The following is a 17,093-nucleotide window of genomic DNA, read 5'->3' on the forward strand; positions in this document are numbered from 1 at the left end:
TAGAAGCGATATGAAGTTACATTTCACATCGATTTCTTCTATCTCCCTTCCTATCTTATTAAGAAAAATATGTTATTCAGAAAATTGGAAAGTGCAGGTTTAAAGTCTTCTACTATCTTTACGTCATGTCACTGACATCTTGTTTTCAACTGTTATAATAATGTAACTAATGACTCTCTGTTAAGTTGCCAAACGTTACTGTATATCGTATCTTCAAACGTTAATGATGTCAAGTGGGACTATCGAGAGGTTTATATTTGGTATTGCAACGCCCAATGTTAGCGATTCCATATGGTTCTAACCGAATATCTAAAAAATCTCTGTTAATTCTCAAAATAGGTAACCTTTCGAGTACCCTGTGCTATGTTTTCAATGTCCGTGCTTCAATTCTCCTACGTAACGATGAGAAAATCGATACATGCAAAAAACCACGCATTGTTCCAGTTAAAACACAAGTACAAGTGCATATTGCGAAACGAGACATTACAATTCCATCAAAAGACAGTTCCCATCGCGGCATTCAACATTTCCCCCCAGTCAATTTTTTTTTTGTATCTTCGTTGGGGGAAAACCGCTACTCATTGTCCCAGTTTCTGGAATCACACTGCATACAGAGTGATACCGAAATAGGTGGTCTCGCTTTAGTAGCATATTATACTTCCTCCAAGGGTGAAAAAAGGTCGGGTAAATATATGCTTGTCAACCCTTGCGTTCCGTGACGTAAACAGCTTTTGTTTACGTCGAAATTTTTCATGAACAGCTGTTAAGCGTACAATTACGTCCACGCTCACCTTTGTTCCCAGTCGGTGTCCGAATCGGGACAATTTATTTTAACACAATACTATCCCTTTTCTCGAAACGAAATTGGGACAGCCAGATTTCGTACGAGGAGGTTTAAGACTTTGTTCTTGGCACTGGTCGAGCTCAAACGGGCCGTTTAAATGCATTTTTAATTACTGCTGGCCACTCGAGTCGAGGGAACGTAAACAGCGATGAGGGCGAATCGTTGCAAGTATCCCTAACGTAGGTTGATGCAACAAGCGAGGCGGCACTGTATCGACCGACAGAAGTATTGCAAAAGTAGTTTTTGAATAACATTAATCCTATCTAATGATATCAGATTAGAAAATAATATTATAAATTGGAGCTTTGTTTACTTCAGCGATATATTCATTGCATTACGGATCCAGGATTTCAATTTCAAGGTACGGATTCTCACGAGTATCCAAAATTAGCGCATCACATTCGCTCTGTCGGACGGAAGGGGGATGATACGCGTGATAACGCGATTATCCGCTTGCAAATGTAATTGCAATGGGTCTGGTGAACAGCGTAAACGTAACAAGGTTATTTCTATCAGCGTCGAACTCTAATGCAGCATATAGCTCGCGAAGTTCCGTGTCGTTTCTCAATTTACAATTCGCACCGTCGCAAAACGCCATTTCCGCCCCTTCGCTTTGCATACTTTCACGCGGATAAACCCGGCACGCGCGTGTCCGCTCCTAAACGCACTGGAAGTAACGAGTACGCCGGGTTGCATAAATAATGCCTCTTAGAGGACGAATTAACATGAGCCACGGTGGTGCGTCGTACGAAAAGGCACGCGACTCATCCGTGCAACGCACAGCGTTTCGAATCATCGATCTGGAGGGACATTGATCAAACAACTGTCGTACTGTCGCTTCGAATCGACTGCATAAATAGTCAAAAAGAAATTGTCATTGGTAGTACGTAGAAATCGCGAAGCAATTTTATTTTTGTGCACCGGGTATATTCGCAATTCCGCCATCCTAGGCGTCTGAAGTCTTTAGAAATTTCCTCGAGGAGACTGGTGATTGTGCTCGAGACCTCTCGAGGATTCTCGAGATTTTTTAACGAAATTTCCATTCCCGTTTCTCGAGAAACTAATTTCTCTCGACGAACTTTAGAAGATGTAAATTTTATATTTGAACACGATTTGTTTTTCGAGAGTTTTCAACTACGATCCTCGAACTCCCAGTAGCAAAACGAGAGGCTCGAACATCGAGAAGCAAAAAAAGGTCCCGGGGAATGAGTAATCGCTAGACGAGATCATAGATTTTCTCTATTTTTATCCTCCACCCTCGTTCGTCGAAGTGGCGCGCAATTTCCGGTCGAACCGTACCGCCAATAATCTCCGCGACGCGCATCGTTTATGGATAACCGTGGTCGAAACTTTCAGCTACGTTTCGTTGCACGCGAACGTTTGTAAACAATACGCGACGAGAGCTACTCTCACGCGTAACGAACCAACAAACCGATTATTTCCGCCGTCTGCGGAATCAAGCGCGATCGGAGCTGCAACGTGTTGCGGTATAGGTCAAGGGTGCATCTATATTTTCTTACCGGATAATCCGGCGCAATTTTGTCCCAACGTAAACATAAATCATCTGGACTTCTGCATCCGCGTCGAGGAGCTAAACTCCACGTGACCTGTTTTCTGAAAAGTTTGATTAAGGGGTCTTCTCACGTCAACGATCTAAAAAATGGGTCAGATTTTTTTTTATCGACAATCCGTAACCCTGACCTTTCTCAATTTTCGCTCGATCTTCCCGATTACTTAACGAAGCGATATCGAGACGCATCCTACTTCGAAAAATATTCTCAGAAAGTAATATTTTTTTTTATGGAGCGGAGGCGTGTACGGTTGATATACGATGATAAATTTGCATCTCTCGTTGATGTTTGGCGGCACTATTACGGAACGATGCAACGCTCGTACGAAAATAAACTTACAAGTCTCGTCTGGTGGCGAGTTTCATTGTCTGGCTTCGGAAGCAAACGAATAAATTACGTGATTCGAATCTATCGACGATGCTAATTGCCGATCGATATCTATATTACCTTAGCGAGCTTTTAGTGCTTGCTAAAGCAAGTGCGTCAGTTGCTGCCTACGTTACAACTATGACGCGCAACCACTCACGGAGTCACCGTGTCGCTAATAGGCTCTCTACACGTTACGATTTCTCCTAAGAGAATTTCTGCTCGATACAACACACTAAACGAAAGTCACAACGCGTGTGATCTTATATAATTTATCGTACGACAAACTGTACGAAATCAAAGGCCAACAAACGGTCGGTCGACGACTAACATCTTAGAAAACGTTCCAAACACGTATGTACGCTGATATCGCATCGAGAAATACACGTTCCCCAACAAACGGTGAGTTCTAACACTCGCACGCAACGTGCAAGGTGCTTCTGGTAACTGGGCCATGCTATAGTTCTATTTTATATCAAGATACAACAAATCGTACAGAATTTTCTATGGTTTAATAACCTCAATTATCCTATGACACGACTTTTCTCCCAAGTCCATTAATATAGTTACAAAGTCCAATTACACTTTTTGTTTTAGTGGAACTGTCCGATTTCTGTGATTCTCCGTAACAAAAAACTATTCCGCGCATTCAACAGAAAACTTATTAGCCTGAACGATATGTGTCTAACTAGTTCTTCATTGCATTCTGAATATTCTCTTTTCTCTTTATACGTGAAAAGATTTCTCAACTTTAATGTTTCACACGAGTGTGCTGTTTCGTACGGAGTTGTTATTTTCTGATAGTTACAGAGTAAACATACACGCTACGATTTCGTTTCTGGGGATGTTTAAGGAGTCGAATCAACGGATTGATCGTACGATAAACCGTAACAAGCGTGGCCAATTTCCTACGTGGTTATGTGCTCGTCTAAAAAGTTGGTAAGACTTCTTGTACTACTTCTCGAACGAGGAATCGTAACGTGTATGGGCCGTTTAACTCACACGACCGCTTTTCGACGCGGAATCTTTAATGAAGAGTTGCCTACCCGCATGCTATATTATTGATCATACGGAATAATGTAACGTCGATTGCTAAAATTAACTGTCGCCACGCTCTTAAAGAAGAGCGCCAGGTAGCGCCGCGGGAACAGCGCGTATAGGTTTCGTGTGCAATTAATAATTATTTTTAATTACCGACGTCCATTTACTTGCACTCGGGCAAGACGCGGCGAGCGAAAGTGGACGGTAATTTTGAGTGGCGAGATACGATGCCAACAGTTGTTGACTTAATTAAGGATCATTACGAAGTAGCGAGGCGCCCTCGACGACACAATTTCCTACGCAACATTGTGATACACGAGGCGTTTTGTTCTCGAATATACGAAGCGATTATATTTAAAACAATGTACACACACACACACACACACGTGGTCGCACAGACGAACGACACATTAAACGTCGCGTTCGTTCGAGTCGATTGTTCATAGCGTACGAGCACTCGAGATCGAGATCGGCGTATATTAAAAAAAAAAGGCGGGAAAGCGAGTCGACACTCTTTCTCTTTTTAAAATGAGATAAAATTGACTTACTTCCATTCCCAGCTGCTCATATAGAGCAAGGTTAACGCGAACTTTAAAAAGAGCTTATCGATTTTCATCGATACCAAGGGATAAAACCATCGTTGTAAATTTCCATACGCTCGCAGGCCCCGTACGTTTTCAAAGTTTCGAAAGTAAGAGTGACGCGAATCCCGACGATAAAGTGAAACGCGCGTGAAGAATGTCGACGTCATATCGATAACATATTCTCGATGGGAATCGAGCATTCGCGATCGAGATACCGTGCGAAATCAGCCGATGGAATCTTCACATGTTTTCGGCCGTTCGGACATTTTGGTATTCTGACACACCCATCAAATTCTCAAGTGAAACTTAACATTAAATTACAGCAACAGGACATGGAGGGGATGTACAATTATGGACATGATCCGGAAGACAGGTGAGATCGCATGACTCGATTAACGAGTGGATTATATTCGACCGGGGGAAACATCGTCCATCTGGAACTCGACGCGATCGTCCCTGCGAAACTGGACTGAAAAAGGGAGGACACGGTTGAACATACACCGATTTCGACAGTACTCACTGAATTTACATAAAAAATTAGTCGACACGTGTTCGAGCGTTTGTGAAAATGAGTATTTTTGAACATTGCATCTCAATTCCGATTCTAACCCTTGTATCATCATGGGAAAAATGAATGACAGAATATCGTGCAATTGTTTATTACGTTCGTTCAGTCTACTAGCAAACTTTGGACAAATTGACGATTTATTTTCGTTCATTTCCGGAACGAAATTGGAGCACACGAAGTTCTATAATAAAATTCAGAAGGCATAACAGTGTCACCGGTAAAAATACTCTTCAAGATCGTTCCTTTTCACTGTACAAAAACGTTTCGTTGCAATAATAAGAATGTAATATTGCAGAAAAGAAGAACTCCAGTAACTATTATAGCGTTGAAATTCGGAGTAACGATAAGGCTCATTCGCGTAAACACTTATTTCTCGATTTAAATTCACCGTGCAAAAGCCCGTAACTATCGGTTGGATGATCAGCCGCGTCCTTCCTTTGCAAGCCTCTTTCCGGAAGTCAGATCGAATTTTATCGAGACGCGGATCTAATAGAGGCACTATTACTCACGCGATACCGCAAACACCGAATCGATCGCAGATTCCGTGTCCGTCGGGTTTAACCCTGCATACAGCAGGTCAACTAGCAGATATCTACTCGATAATACATATTCTTCGGCCACAGAATCGATTAGCCCACTGCTCGCTGTGTCAAATTTGGGTCAGAAATTGTACACATCTCTAGAAACTCTCTAAGGTGATTACAACGCTCGATTATAGGGTTTCTCTATGATTTTATTCGCTCAGACAAAAGAGAAATCACTGTAGAGATCAGTGATTTAGCACGTTAATTCAATAAGAAGGAAAGGAAATGTTGTAGTTTCCCCTCGGGGAAAAGTCTTAAAGCCGCCCACTACTGGTGCTTTTACCTTATAACGATTTATTTTCCACGCTTATTTGATCGAGCAGCTACTCGGATAAACTCTTACTCGTTCAACGCGAAACGTAATTGGATCGTTCGATTTAGAGTAGAATTTTTATTGGACAGCTAACGGATCAAGTTACCTTTAATTCGTCGAATGAAACTTTCGTATGCATTATTCATTATTTTTTTTCACATCGTCTGTATACTTCTTTACGAGGCACTAAATTTTTACGCGTTAGAATTTCGCCCGTCAAAAGCGTTGCTCGCTCGTAAACGTTTCCCTCGTCGGTCCTAAGAGAGCGCGAAATTTAAAATGGGGATCGATAACATTATTTTTCCCGAGAGTACGCGTTATGTTTCCGCGTCACGAACGGCTCTGGCGACCGTTTAGCACGTTGTAACTAAGAGAAACGGCGGTACACGATACCTTACGATTTCATTAGCGAGCAATTTTCACCGTTCTTCGCCTCGATTGGCCCCGAATAACAATCGCGTATGAGTTTGTAAGGACGACAGAGATACGCAGCAACGATTGTCGATTATTGAGTAGCACGATCGCGCAGACTGCCGCTTTCAGGCACTCCACGGCATAGTAATTTCCTGCGAGGCCTTGGAGCCTCGACGAGTCCTTTCTAGGAAAAACAATGCACGGTTCCAATGCATTTATTTCTCAAATTGACTTTTCTCTAAATAATCATAAGTAAGAGCCGCCGATTTTAACGAGGTTTTTATTTTCCTGCAACACCATATTACGACTACGCACGTGCACGTTTGGTGTCGACATAGTTATTTAATTACCTCCCGCTCGAGAGTACGCTACCTATTCGGGTCAGGTGATATTTACACGCAGAAAAGTTGGGGATTCACGCCCTCAGTGGAATTATAGTTTCCACCCTAAAACGCTACGCTTCGTTAACGCTAATTTGATATTAAAAAATATCAATTTAATCAAAATCCTCAGGGGATTTCAGCTCGAAAGTTCTTTTCTGAGAGCACACATTTCAAAATTAACGTTTCTCGACGTCTCCTCAGGACAGTGGAACCGCAGGACGACCAGGAACCCGACAACGTCTCGACGGGTCCGGTGGTCGAGAGGGGGCACAGATCTCGAAGGGGATGTCGGCCCCGTAGACGACGATCCCAGAGACGAAAGTGCATTTGCAAGTCCCGCAGGAAACGGAGGAAACGAAGGAAGCTGCGTCTGTCGAGCAATCCCTTCCTCATCTTTTACTTGGAGATGTATTTCAAATCGCCGGGAAGGCACGTGACGAAGGTGGCCCGCGAGGCTGGCAAGAAATGGTGCGCCTTGCCCAATAAACAAAAGGAGAAGTACATACGACTCGCGAAGCGCGTGAAATGCAGGTGCAGAAGGAGCAGGAAATAAACCAGAGGTTTCACACGAAACGATGTCGGAATGCTGGAGAAGATCGACGCTAGAAGAAACAGTGAGAAGTCGAGAACGAGTCGTCTCATTTTAAAATCGCAACCCCTAATATTTTGCGTCCCAACACGGTCGTGTCGTGCTTGACTATTGACCAAACGAATCTTGTGCTTTATACGTGGGTACAAATATACATGTTGTTTGTTGGAGGGGAAAAAAAAGAAAAACAGAGGGAAAGAAAGATCGATAGACACAAGCGCGTGTAACGGAACCGCGTGCATCGGGGGATGTATTTTTATTAGGGCCGGGTATTAAAGAGTCGAGCATCAAGCGCGTGCAGCTTACGGAAGCTCAAGGCTGCAGCTACCCTCTCGGTCACCATGCTACTGCTTGATCCTTGCGGGTCGAACGGGGTCAAGGTCGTTCGGCGCGAGAACTTTAAGTGCTTCCACGATTCATTGAATTCATCCCCCGATGGCGTACAGCGTATCCTTTGCCACGGCGAATGTCGCGATTTTATGCAAGACTGAGGCCCCCAAGAACATCGTAAAAACACCGCTCGAGGGGTGCTAACTTTAAACCCAACTAAGAAGATTTAACCCCCCCTTCGCGCCGCGGTGCGTATTTTCCGTCGAAACGCCCTCGAGCTCGAACGACTGCTTGGCCTTTTCGACAACCAAGGGCTCCTTCGTCGCTGAAATCCTTTAATAACAACGCGCGCTTTTCCCCACGTGATTCCTCGACGTGGTAACTCTCGAACGAGAGTTTACCCGCGCGATGCTCGTTTTTTTGACGGATCGGTGCTTGCGAAAAATCAACCCCCTATAATCGCGCTTTGGCCTGCATCAAAATGGATACAGTTTATCGCGTTGATCGTACCTAGAAGGCAAATGCAATTTGGGTTATAGGGGGTTGAGACACTTTCGTGGCTCGTTCCAAGTTTGACAAAAGAAACGGAAAAACTCACCGTGCGGAGGAAGGATACGTCATCCTGCTCGGAGCCGCCCTCGCTGTCAGCCATCCCTTCGGTACGTTTTCACGTGACCTGGACGAGCTCCTTCGCCGCCTCGTTCGCTGGTGTTTTCCTCGTTCGTGTCCGCACCTCTTCTCGCTGGTCGACCGAGCCCACCTCGTAGTCGATAGGGCGCGGATGGTCACACGCGGTCACGGTTCGACATGTTTTGCCCTCCGCGCCTCGCCCCGCCTCGCTCCGGTAGCTCTCTCGGCGCGGTGCAGAACGTTTCGTCACGTCGACGACGACGACGACGACCACCACGGTGTCGACGACGTCCTAACCTCCGATGGTGCACCGACGATCAGCCACTACTGGCCAGAGGTTACCTCGCGCTAACTCGACCAGCTCCTGCGCAAGCGCCCGTTCCCTTCAATCAAATTCCGCATGCTCGAAATTCCGTCGTTACGGCCGCGATGCCGTTCCTGCTCCCTCTCACCACCCCCCTCGTGTGTACACCCCTATTGTTCTACGCTTTTTAACCCCCTCGAACAACCCCATGCTCGTTGATTTTTTCCCGCACGAGAAGTGGTACAAGAACCATCCACGACGGTACTGCCCGAGTTTCTGTACGGTTAGCCATTCGAACACGGTTGCCAGAGAATCTAGAAAGAATTCGAAAAATAAGGACACTTTTGAAATTAAAATCTTTCGTTCCGTCGTATCTGGAATCGTACGATCTCTCGCGCGAGAAGTCGTCAACGCTTAGGGACGTTATTAGATCTATATTGGACTCTGCAGAGATCCTTCTGGAGATTTCGTGACTTTAAGTTGTTGCAAACTTCTCCTACTCAATTTTATTATTAGTACCGATTAAAGGATCTTCGAGGATTTAGATTCTCGGACGAGATTAACGAGCACCCATTCTTGGAAGTCCACGGACGGTCTGACAATATTAAATATGTAGTATTTGCGAGAATTTCTTAAAATAAAATTATACCAAGAACGTAGGAAGATAAACGTGGAAATATTAAATTGTAGTAGGACTGAATAGGTTGCGTGACACATTCGATATCAATAAATATGATAATACCACCGATCGATTCAAGCATAATAGAAGCAAATAATATATTATCCATGTATTGGATACTTTACTGCCTATAAAAATATTCAAATAAACAATAATATTTTACCCGTATGGTTTTCGAGACTTTCCAAAAAACACTTTACTCAATCCTGATACGTTCTCCGAGTATAGTTTCGTCTAGTAAGGGCGAACAAGCGAGAAAGCGGATCCCTGGTGATGGGAGGAGCGGGAAATATTGCGTCGAGTTCTGATTCTGAAGATCAATATGGAGGGATACAGAAACTGCATCTAACGAGTAGAAAAGTTTTCGGTCTGACGTTGCTTGCTTAGATGCCGACCGAAAGCAAGTACGGTAACCTGAAATCGCGTCTATTTCTCGTATATTTTGAAGCCAGAATACCGTGTATATTTACGCGAAATTCGATCGGATTGAAAATCCCTTATATCCGCAGAGAGTCCTTGCCGGAAAAGTTATTTGCTTATAGAATTACCAGAGGCGCGATTACTCTCGCGATATTAATCCCACCGAGATCGATTCGCTTTTATTAACAAGGCTATCCATTTTAATTCCGTAGTCGTCATCCTGACGCGTACGTTGATTAATACGAAAGTGGCTCGCGTATAGAAATCTAAATTGAGTAAAATCTCCGTTATACCTTCGATATCTCAATGTTCGACCATCCTATTCGTTCTATTATCCAAACGAAATAATATTCCAAGCGCGTATACTCGTGTCCCTTTTCTTATCGAAGCATCGTTCCACGACGATAGAAATTAATTATTACTGCCATCGAGAAAAAGAAACCCCTTTAAATTTCACTCTATTAGGTCGGATAAAGAAAGTTTCGTTGTGTTTAGTAATAATCCATCGCTCGTTGGGTTCAAGTAAAAATAGTTTTAGAGCGCCCACCCATCCCCCACGTTACTTCCGGAGTAATTTCAGACGTAACGTCCCTGACTCACCGAACGAACAGTGCTTCCCTGTCGCATTCATAGATTCGAAAAATCGAGTCCAACACGCCCCGGCGGCGTCGTCGCGCGAATCGTTTCAGTTACGCGGGCTTCGTTTCTCGATCGATATCCGAGAACGAGGAACCGTTCGAGCGTTGGTTCGGTTAATTAAATAATAATGATGACAACACGGCGAGCAACGACGCGGACAGACACGCCGAGCCGGACCTATTTCATTCTCGCGTCTATTTCCAGCAACCGGTCAGAAATAGATGCATTTACGAACACTCGTACGGCGATCGCCGTACGTGCTTGGCCGTGTTTCCGCTCGAATTAGAAGCGGGTAACGCGTCGAAGGTTAAGGATAATCGCGATCGTCACCGATGCACGCCGATCCAGGACCGTCCTGGATCGCGGGCCGCGACGCGACGATAAATCGTTCACTGGCGAAACGACTGGCAACGAATCAACGGTAAATATTGTTCGCGCGCTAAATATTTCCTCGGGGCGATTCTCACGGCTACCAGCTAGAATACACACTTTGTCATCGGCGCGAAGCGTCAATGTGCGCGACGCCCGATCCCGATTTCGCAATTTCGAAAATTCGCTGCCAGACTGTACGAACCATCGCGAAAAATTGGTCTTCCCGCCCGGTTGCGTAAATCGATCGACGGGAATTCAACACTTTGCGGTCGATGACAAGAAAGTCGAATTGGGAGGGAAAAAGAAAAGATCGTTTGCTTCGCGACCACGCCATCCGACGATGCATCTTGTCGTTTAAAAATTGACCTAAAATCTTTAGAGTACCGCGACAAGATATAAATTTGACGATGCATCCTTAACCTAAATAATTGGTCCCCCGGAACGAGATGTCCAATTGCTGGGAAAAAGTCGAGTAGTGTCACCTGGATTAGCGTCGACCGCAAAGTGTGCTAAAAAGAGTACGCGATAGCGACGAGGGGCGTCCTTGCTGGAAGCAATTTCCACGTCTGAAAATCGAAGTGCACGGTATCGAGCACCTGATTGGATCCAGCTGGCGGCCGAGAGAAAACTACTCGACCGCGTTCGTAATTAAACAGCCACCAAGTTTCGAGAAACCGCCCACGCACACGCACGTCTACACACACCTATCGTAACGCAAACGCATCGAGGTCGGCTGCAACTTCGAACTTCACGGTATCCAACCACTGCGATACACTGTTACCGCGCGAATGATAACGGGAAGAGGCCAAGTAACACGTTTGAAATTCACCTTAAGGGGGAGGAACTGACTCTTCACTGTCGGCGCACTCACTTGCGATTCGATTCTTTCGGTTTCGACCTCGATCGGGCCCAGGGGAGTGTTACGTTCGGGGTGGCTCTGGATCTCTCGATTCCTCTATCGGGGCCCCTCCGACGAAATTCGTATCGAGGCTCGAGCAGTTCTGCCGGAGCGCGGAGCCGAGCGGAATGGAGCGAGCGAGCGGCTCTACGCGGCTATTTTCAGCCTCGAGCCGAGCCCGCGTTGGCTCTCCTCGCGCGACGCGTAGCAGACGAAAGACTCGACGTTGGTACTCGTTCCACGGTGGGACCATTTATAAAGTGACCATTAGAGCGGACCTCGCGTTTGGTGAACGCTTCTCCCTGATTTTTCTTCGCCCAAAAAAAAGAAACCAATAAACCCCACCGGGGGGTTTTTCGATTCTGTACATTCCAATCTACAGAAACTATTTAGGGAAAAGATCGATAATCGATGAATTATGTGTACTAATCAGTATATTCAACGTGTTCGACCACCCTTGGGAACAATTTTAATGGAAGATTCTAGGGGCCAAAATAAGACGAAAATCAAGAATATCAATTTGTCGATAGAGGCTTCGTTATTAACCTCTTCCCGTGCTTTAACGAGACAGTCTTGTGATGAATATTTTGGCCCAAACATGAATATCACGAACCAGGCTCGCGAACAGAAAGTCGGCCCAAACGTAAACATCGCGAGCCAGGCTCGCGGACAGCAAATCACGTGATCGAGTTTTAGTTTCTATCGGTACGCCACAACAGTCGGTCGCGATTCTTGTAATCTCTGTTGCGAAGCAGTTTAGTATCAGTCTGGTCTGTTTACCGCGCGTTAGTGCCTATAGTTTGGGTCCGGATTCCCTCGAGGTAAATGACACGGGAGAGGTTAAATTGAGACGTAGTCAAGCGTATTGCGATATCCGCAAATTTAGGAATACGAATGCTCTGCTAACGCGTAATTATTTCTAATTATTCTTGTTGCTCACGGTTACTATCTATCAGTTTGATATCAATTTTACGCAAGATATTTCGAGTTCAGCTTCTGTTTGATTATAACGTGGGTATATTTGTTTAAACAAACGTACTTTTAATTCGTTGCTTCAGCTGTTACAAACCGGAGATTGAAATTAGAGCGCCATCGTCGTTCTATCGATACCATAACGCGTCGTGAAAGTTTACGGGCTGTTGGTAACATCATCCGACTGGAGCAGAGTCGACATGGGTACATATATTTTACCTTTACTGTCTTTAAATTGATTGTTGTTTGTTGGTTCAGAAGTATACATGACTTCACAGTCACTCAGTTCGAAGATCCATTAGAAAAAAGATTAATTTAGACCCTATTTTGACTTCCCAATTTCTGAGCTCATTTAGCTCGGTTTATAGAACAATAACGACTAATAAACAATGTTAATTTCAAAATAAGTTGTAATTATCTAATCATGATTCTCTTTGATTGAAAGATACGAATTTCTGCTAAATCTTAAGAGTAACAAAACAATTATTTCTTTCATCATTCAAATAAATTATATATTTTCCCAACTATTGTGCAACAATTATACTTACTTTAAAACAAAACACTGTTTCTTTTAGAGATATTCAAGGAACATCAGCACTCGTCTGCAACTCTATCACCTCTTCTTTTAGACATTTAGACACTTTTGTGTAGAATATTTGTATTGTTTTTCAAATTACAGTGGTTTCAAATAGAGTCTTATTTAGATTTAGGGTATACTGTAGAGTCAGTGTTTTATCGTAAATTGTAAATTCACTCTCGAGCATCTCAGCTTCTTTCGCTTTTCAATTGCAATGATAAAGTCACCGTTCGAAAGCTATAATCTTCGGTGGTGTCGGTAGTTTTTGTTTTATTCATATTTTTCCATTTGAAAAGTGCTTGTTTCCGGTATTAGAGTCAGTGCATCACTGAAGAAAAGCATCGGGTTATGCTGCACAACTGAAACATGTAAGTATCTTCGTACTTAACATTTAAAGATTCAAATTTTGATCATCAAATTATCAGAAAGTGTTCTTTAATATCAAGCGTAGAGTCTTATACAAATCAAGTTTCAATGGATCAGAATATTTATATCGTTTTATTTATGAATTCAGAGACCATCTTCGATGACTTCTCCGAGGACTTCCGCAGAGTCATCCACTGGGCAATATCATTGAGGTACTTCTCGATCACGTTCAACGATCGGTGAGTCAGTTGCATATAATTTTTTATTATACTTGGATCTGGACATTTCATGAGAATAATTTTGAATTTCTAACAATCTTTCTTCGCGAACTTTTCGAAAGAAGTGAAAATTTATCGACACAAATTGTTCCTTAATAATGGGAGACTGCTGTTACTTGTCTGTGAAACAGCCTGGGAGTCAAACCAACTATTCATTGCCAGAAGAGACGTATTCTGGCAAACTATCAAACTTGTTCGTGTTTCTTTGCGAAAAGGCAGTTTGTAAACTTTTCTATCATTCTCTTTCTTGCAGAATTATACTTATGCAATGTCCCTTCCATATAAAAAAATACAAATTTTACTGAAGCGAGTACACAACATAAACAAGCTACAATTTATAAAGATCGAACAGAGCTTGAAACGTAAATAGATTGTAAGAGAAAAGGTGAATACTGCAGGATTTAATAAAGTACATTTATACTTAGTTTCTGCTCTCACCGCTAATCGAGTTGCAATAAATCAATTGATACATTTACCTTTAAACTTTGACGAACATCGATGATAGAAAACAAATACAGGAAGGAAAATAAAATAAATACTTTTTAAAAGTGGGTGGTACGATAGAGGCAATAAAAAGTCACGGTTTTTTCGATAGTAAGAAGTGTATATTACTACAACATACTTGTTGGATATCGATTGCAACATTGATCGCATCGGAAAAAGGGGGTTTTTGGGGGTGGGTTCGGAGGGCGAGGTTTCGCTACTTTTCTACACGGCGGATACGTATACAACAAAGAAAAGACACACATATATTTAGCTGTGACAATAGTTTTTTTTTTTTTTTTTTCGCATATCGATACGTATCGTGTAGTCGCATTATCAGGACAGATTGCAAGGATTCGTTTCGAGAGAAGAAGAACGGAAACTATTCCATCGAATCGTGGTGTGTAAATCGCATCGAACGCGGGGTGGTCGCGTGAAAATGACAACCCCGTTTTCTCGTCTATAAAATTATCGTAAAATAGCATCGTCGTATGGCAGTCAAACAATGTCGTTTCGTTGATCGTCTAAAAAAAGAAGGAACGGAATGTGTCTGAACTTTTTTTCGTCTTTTTGCGTTTATCATCTTCGTTTCCTCTAAGTTTTACACCTTTTCTCGCTTTTGATTATTCGTGCTTCGCTTGTTCTCGTTGAAAAAAAAAAAGAAATACGGGGGGAAAAAATAAACGAAAAGAGAAGTCCGCTCGAACGATTGGCAGACGGTCGGTTGGCGATGTTTCGTTTCGCGTAATTGGAAGAAAGAAAACCGTGAAGATTCACGAGCGAGGACAATCGTCAAGAAACCTGAACGAGGGTCAGTTCGACACTTAACATTGAGTATTACGCAGGTAACTGGTTAACATTTATCTCAGTGTGTATACATCCATGCTAGCTTAGTATTTAATTGGTCAAGATACTGTAACTCTGAAAGGACATACGTGTTTCTTTCTTTCCGATTAAAGGATCCCGTGACGACAACAACTGATCGATCTCGAGGCGCGCGTACGAGTTCTTTCTATCCGCGGACGCGAGTTCGATATCGCTCGAGACGCCGTCGGTTGTTCTCTGTTTCTGTTACGTTCTTCCAATGATTCGTCGAATATTTTGTACTATACATCGAATTGAAACGTCGCACGGTGATCGTAACGCAGCCACGGTTGCGGCACCTCCGCAGCCGGATTCCTACTCTCGAGAGCTCTTAATGCGAAAGACTGTCTGGCGAACGTGATCCAAAAACGCGCTGTGTCCCCCGATACGTTGTACCTGACGTTTTCGAATACCCGATACGCTTCCCTCGAATCATTTTCCGAAACGTTGACCGATCTACGGATTCGACGATCGTAGGCAGGAGGAGAATAAACAGAGTAAAATGAGGCCTAAGAATGTTGACGAGCGACGTTCGCCAGTAGCCACGAAGAAAGTACAATAAATTACACACACTATATATTTTTCCATCGATAACACACATACACACAGCGACGCTGAGGATGAAATTAGCTGGTTCACTCGGGGTCAACGGACCGTATCAGCACTCTAGCAAAAATCAGCGAGAGTCGTTGCGTCGACCGTGAACGACCAGCTTATTTGTTCGGGCTATAGGATCGGTATACACGTAACATTTCGATTGAAAGACCGATTGCGTTGCTGAGCAGTCGAGGGAGGAACTTGTGCACGAAACGAGCAAGGAGATTTCGCGTGATTCGTATTCGGCATCGGACGATACATCTGTCGCTTTTCATTCGCTTTGTCTTCTTCGTTCATGTTTCTCTCTTCGCGCGCGATGCGGTGCATTTCCGTTTACGATGTCGCCGTGCTGGGCGGAAGTAGCATGACGTCCGATGATTCCGATGCACGATGGAGATCAGAGACGCCGTAGGATCCGTTGTATTAGGCCAATTGAAGAATCGAAACGCGTGGAGAGAGTTCGTTCCGCCGCTCGAAAGGGAGGCGCAAAAAGCTTCTCGTCGTTAATACCAAGACGTATAGTCTTGCTTCGAGAGCGCAACGCGATCGGATTTGTTTAGATTGAATGACAATTAACACGATATTTAATCGTACACGTGAAACATCATGGATACGTACATGAATTCTTATCGTAGGCCTGTGCGAATACTTGCATTTCGAAAAAGGAAACTCAAACACGCCCAAAACGAAATTCAACTCGAAGACGACCACGTGTGAACGGAGCAATCGTTGATACTCGTATAACAGTAAAAAATATCGTTCCGTCACGTCGTTTTCTTTTTCTTTTTTTTTGTCCGTTTTCCGTTATACACTCGCTACGTTCTTTGATCATTTTCCGATCGAATGTTTACTCTATCGCGCTAACGCTGGTACCGAACTTCTGTTCGTTTCTTTCGTTATTCGTTGTTCCCGAACGTTTCGCGGATTGGTGCAGCTCGTTGCAGTCCTCGTCGAGCAATTGTTCGTTAACTAAACTCCCGATGGCTGCGTCTGCAAGTCAGTTCATCGCAAAAGCTTTAAGAAATTCTCTGTTCGTTCGCGAGAAAACGAGCAAACGATAGCACGCGGCAGATTCGTAAGGGAAAAGTGAAACGTGCAACGCAACAATCACGAGCTCGATAATTGGTACGCGTTCGACGGGAAAGGGAGTAACGAAAAAAGGGGAAGTAAATCAGAGGAGATGCTGTGTACGTTATCCGTAGAGCGCGACTGCAACCGTGGTACCAGACGCGCGCGAGACACGATTCCCCGTGCAAAAGCGGAGCCACGGTTCTAAAATTAATATTTATAAATCGGGTTATTCGTAACAAAAGTTGGTGCGATGCTTCTGATTTCTTCGCCGAGGGAATCGTCCCGCTCGCGTTCCGACCCGCGCTCACAGCGACTCGCCTTAGAAACGCGCGACACACCCGGGACATTTTCTGTTG

The 17,093-nt window shown here is 43.9% G+C and overlaps 1 protein-coding gene across 4 annotated transcripts in view; it reads right to left on the minus strand.

Moving 5' to 3' along the window:
• LOC122397745 (ryanodine receptor) overlaps nucleotides 1-11,638 on the minus strand; it is a 38,409-nt gene extending 26,771 nt beyond the window's left edge. For all 4 annotated transcript variants that reach the window (XM_043397110.1, XM_043397113.1, XM_043397112.1 and 1 more), the window contains exons 1-2: nucleotides 11,461-11,638; nucleotides 8,186-8,581 (exon numbers count right to left, since the gene is read on the minus strand). In XM_043397110.1, coding sequence (XP_043253045.1) covers nucleotides 8,186-8,239 — 54 coding nt within the window. In that variant the 5' untranslated portion in view covers nucleotides 8,240-8,581; nucleotides 11,461-11,638. The remainder of the gene's footprint in view (nucleotides 1-8,185; nucleotides 8,582-11,460) is intronic.
• Between the last annotated feature and the right edge of the window lie 5,455 nt (nucleotides 11,639-17,093).

This window comes from Colletes gigas, unplaced genomic scaffold (assembly GCF_013123115.1).
Source record: "Colletes gigas isolate AHSC1104 unplaced genomic scaffold, ASM1312311v1 Colletes_gigas_Sc00010, whole genome shotgun sequence".
NCBI classification, from domain to species: Eukaryota; Metazoa; Arthropoda; class Insecta; order Hymenoptera; family Colletidae; genus Colletes; species Colletes gigas.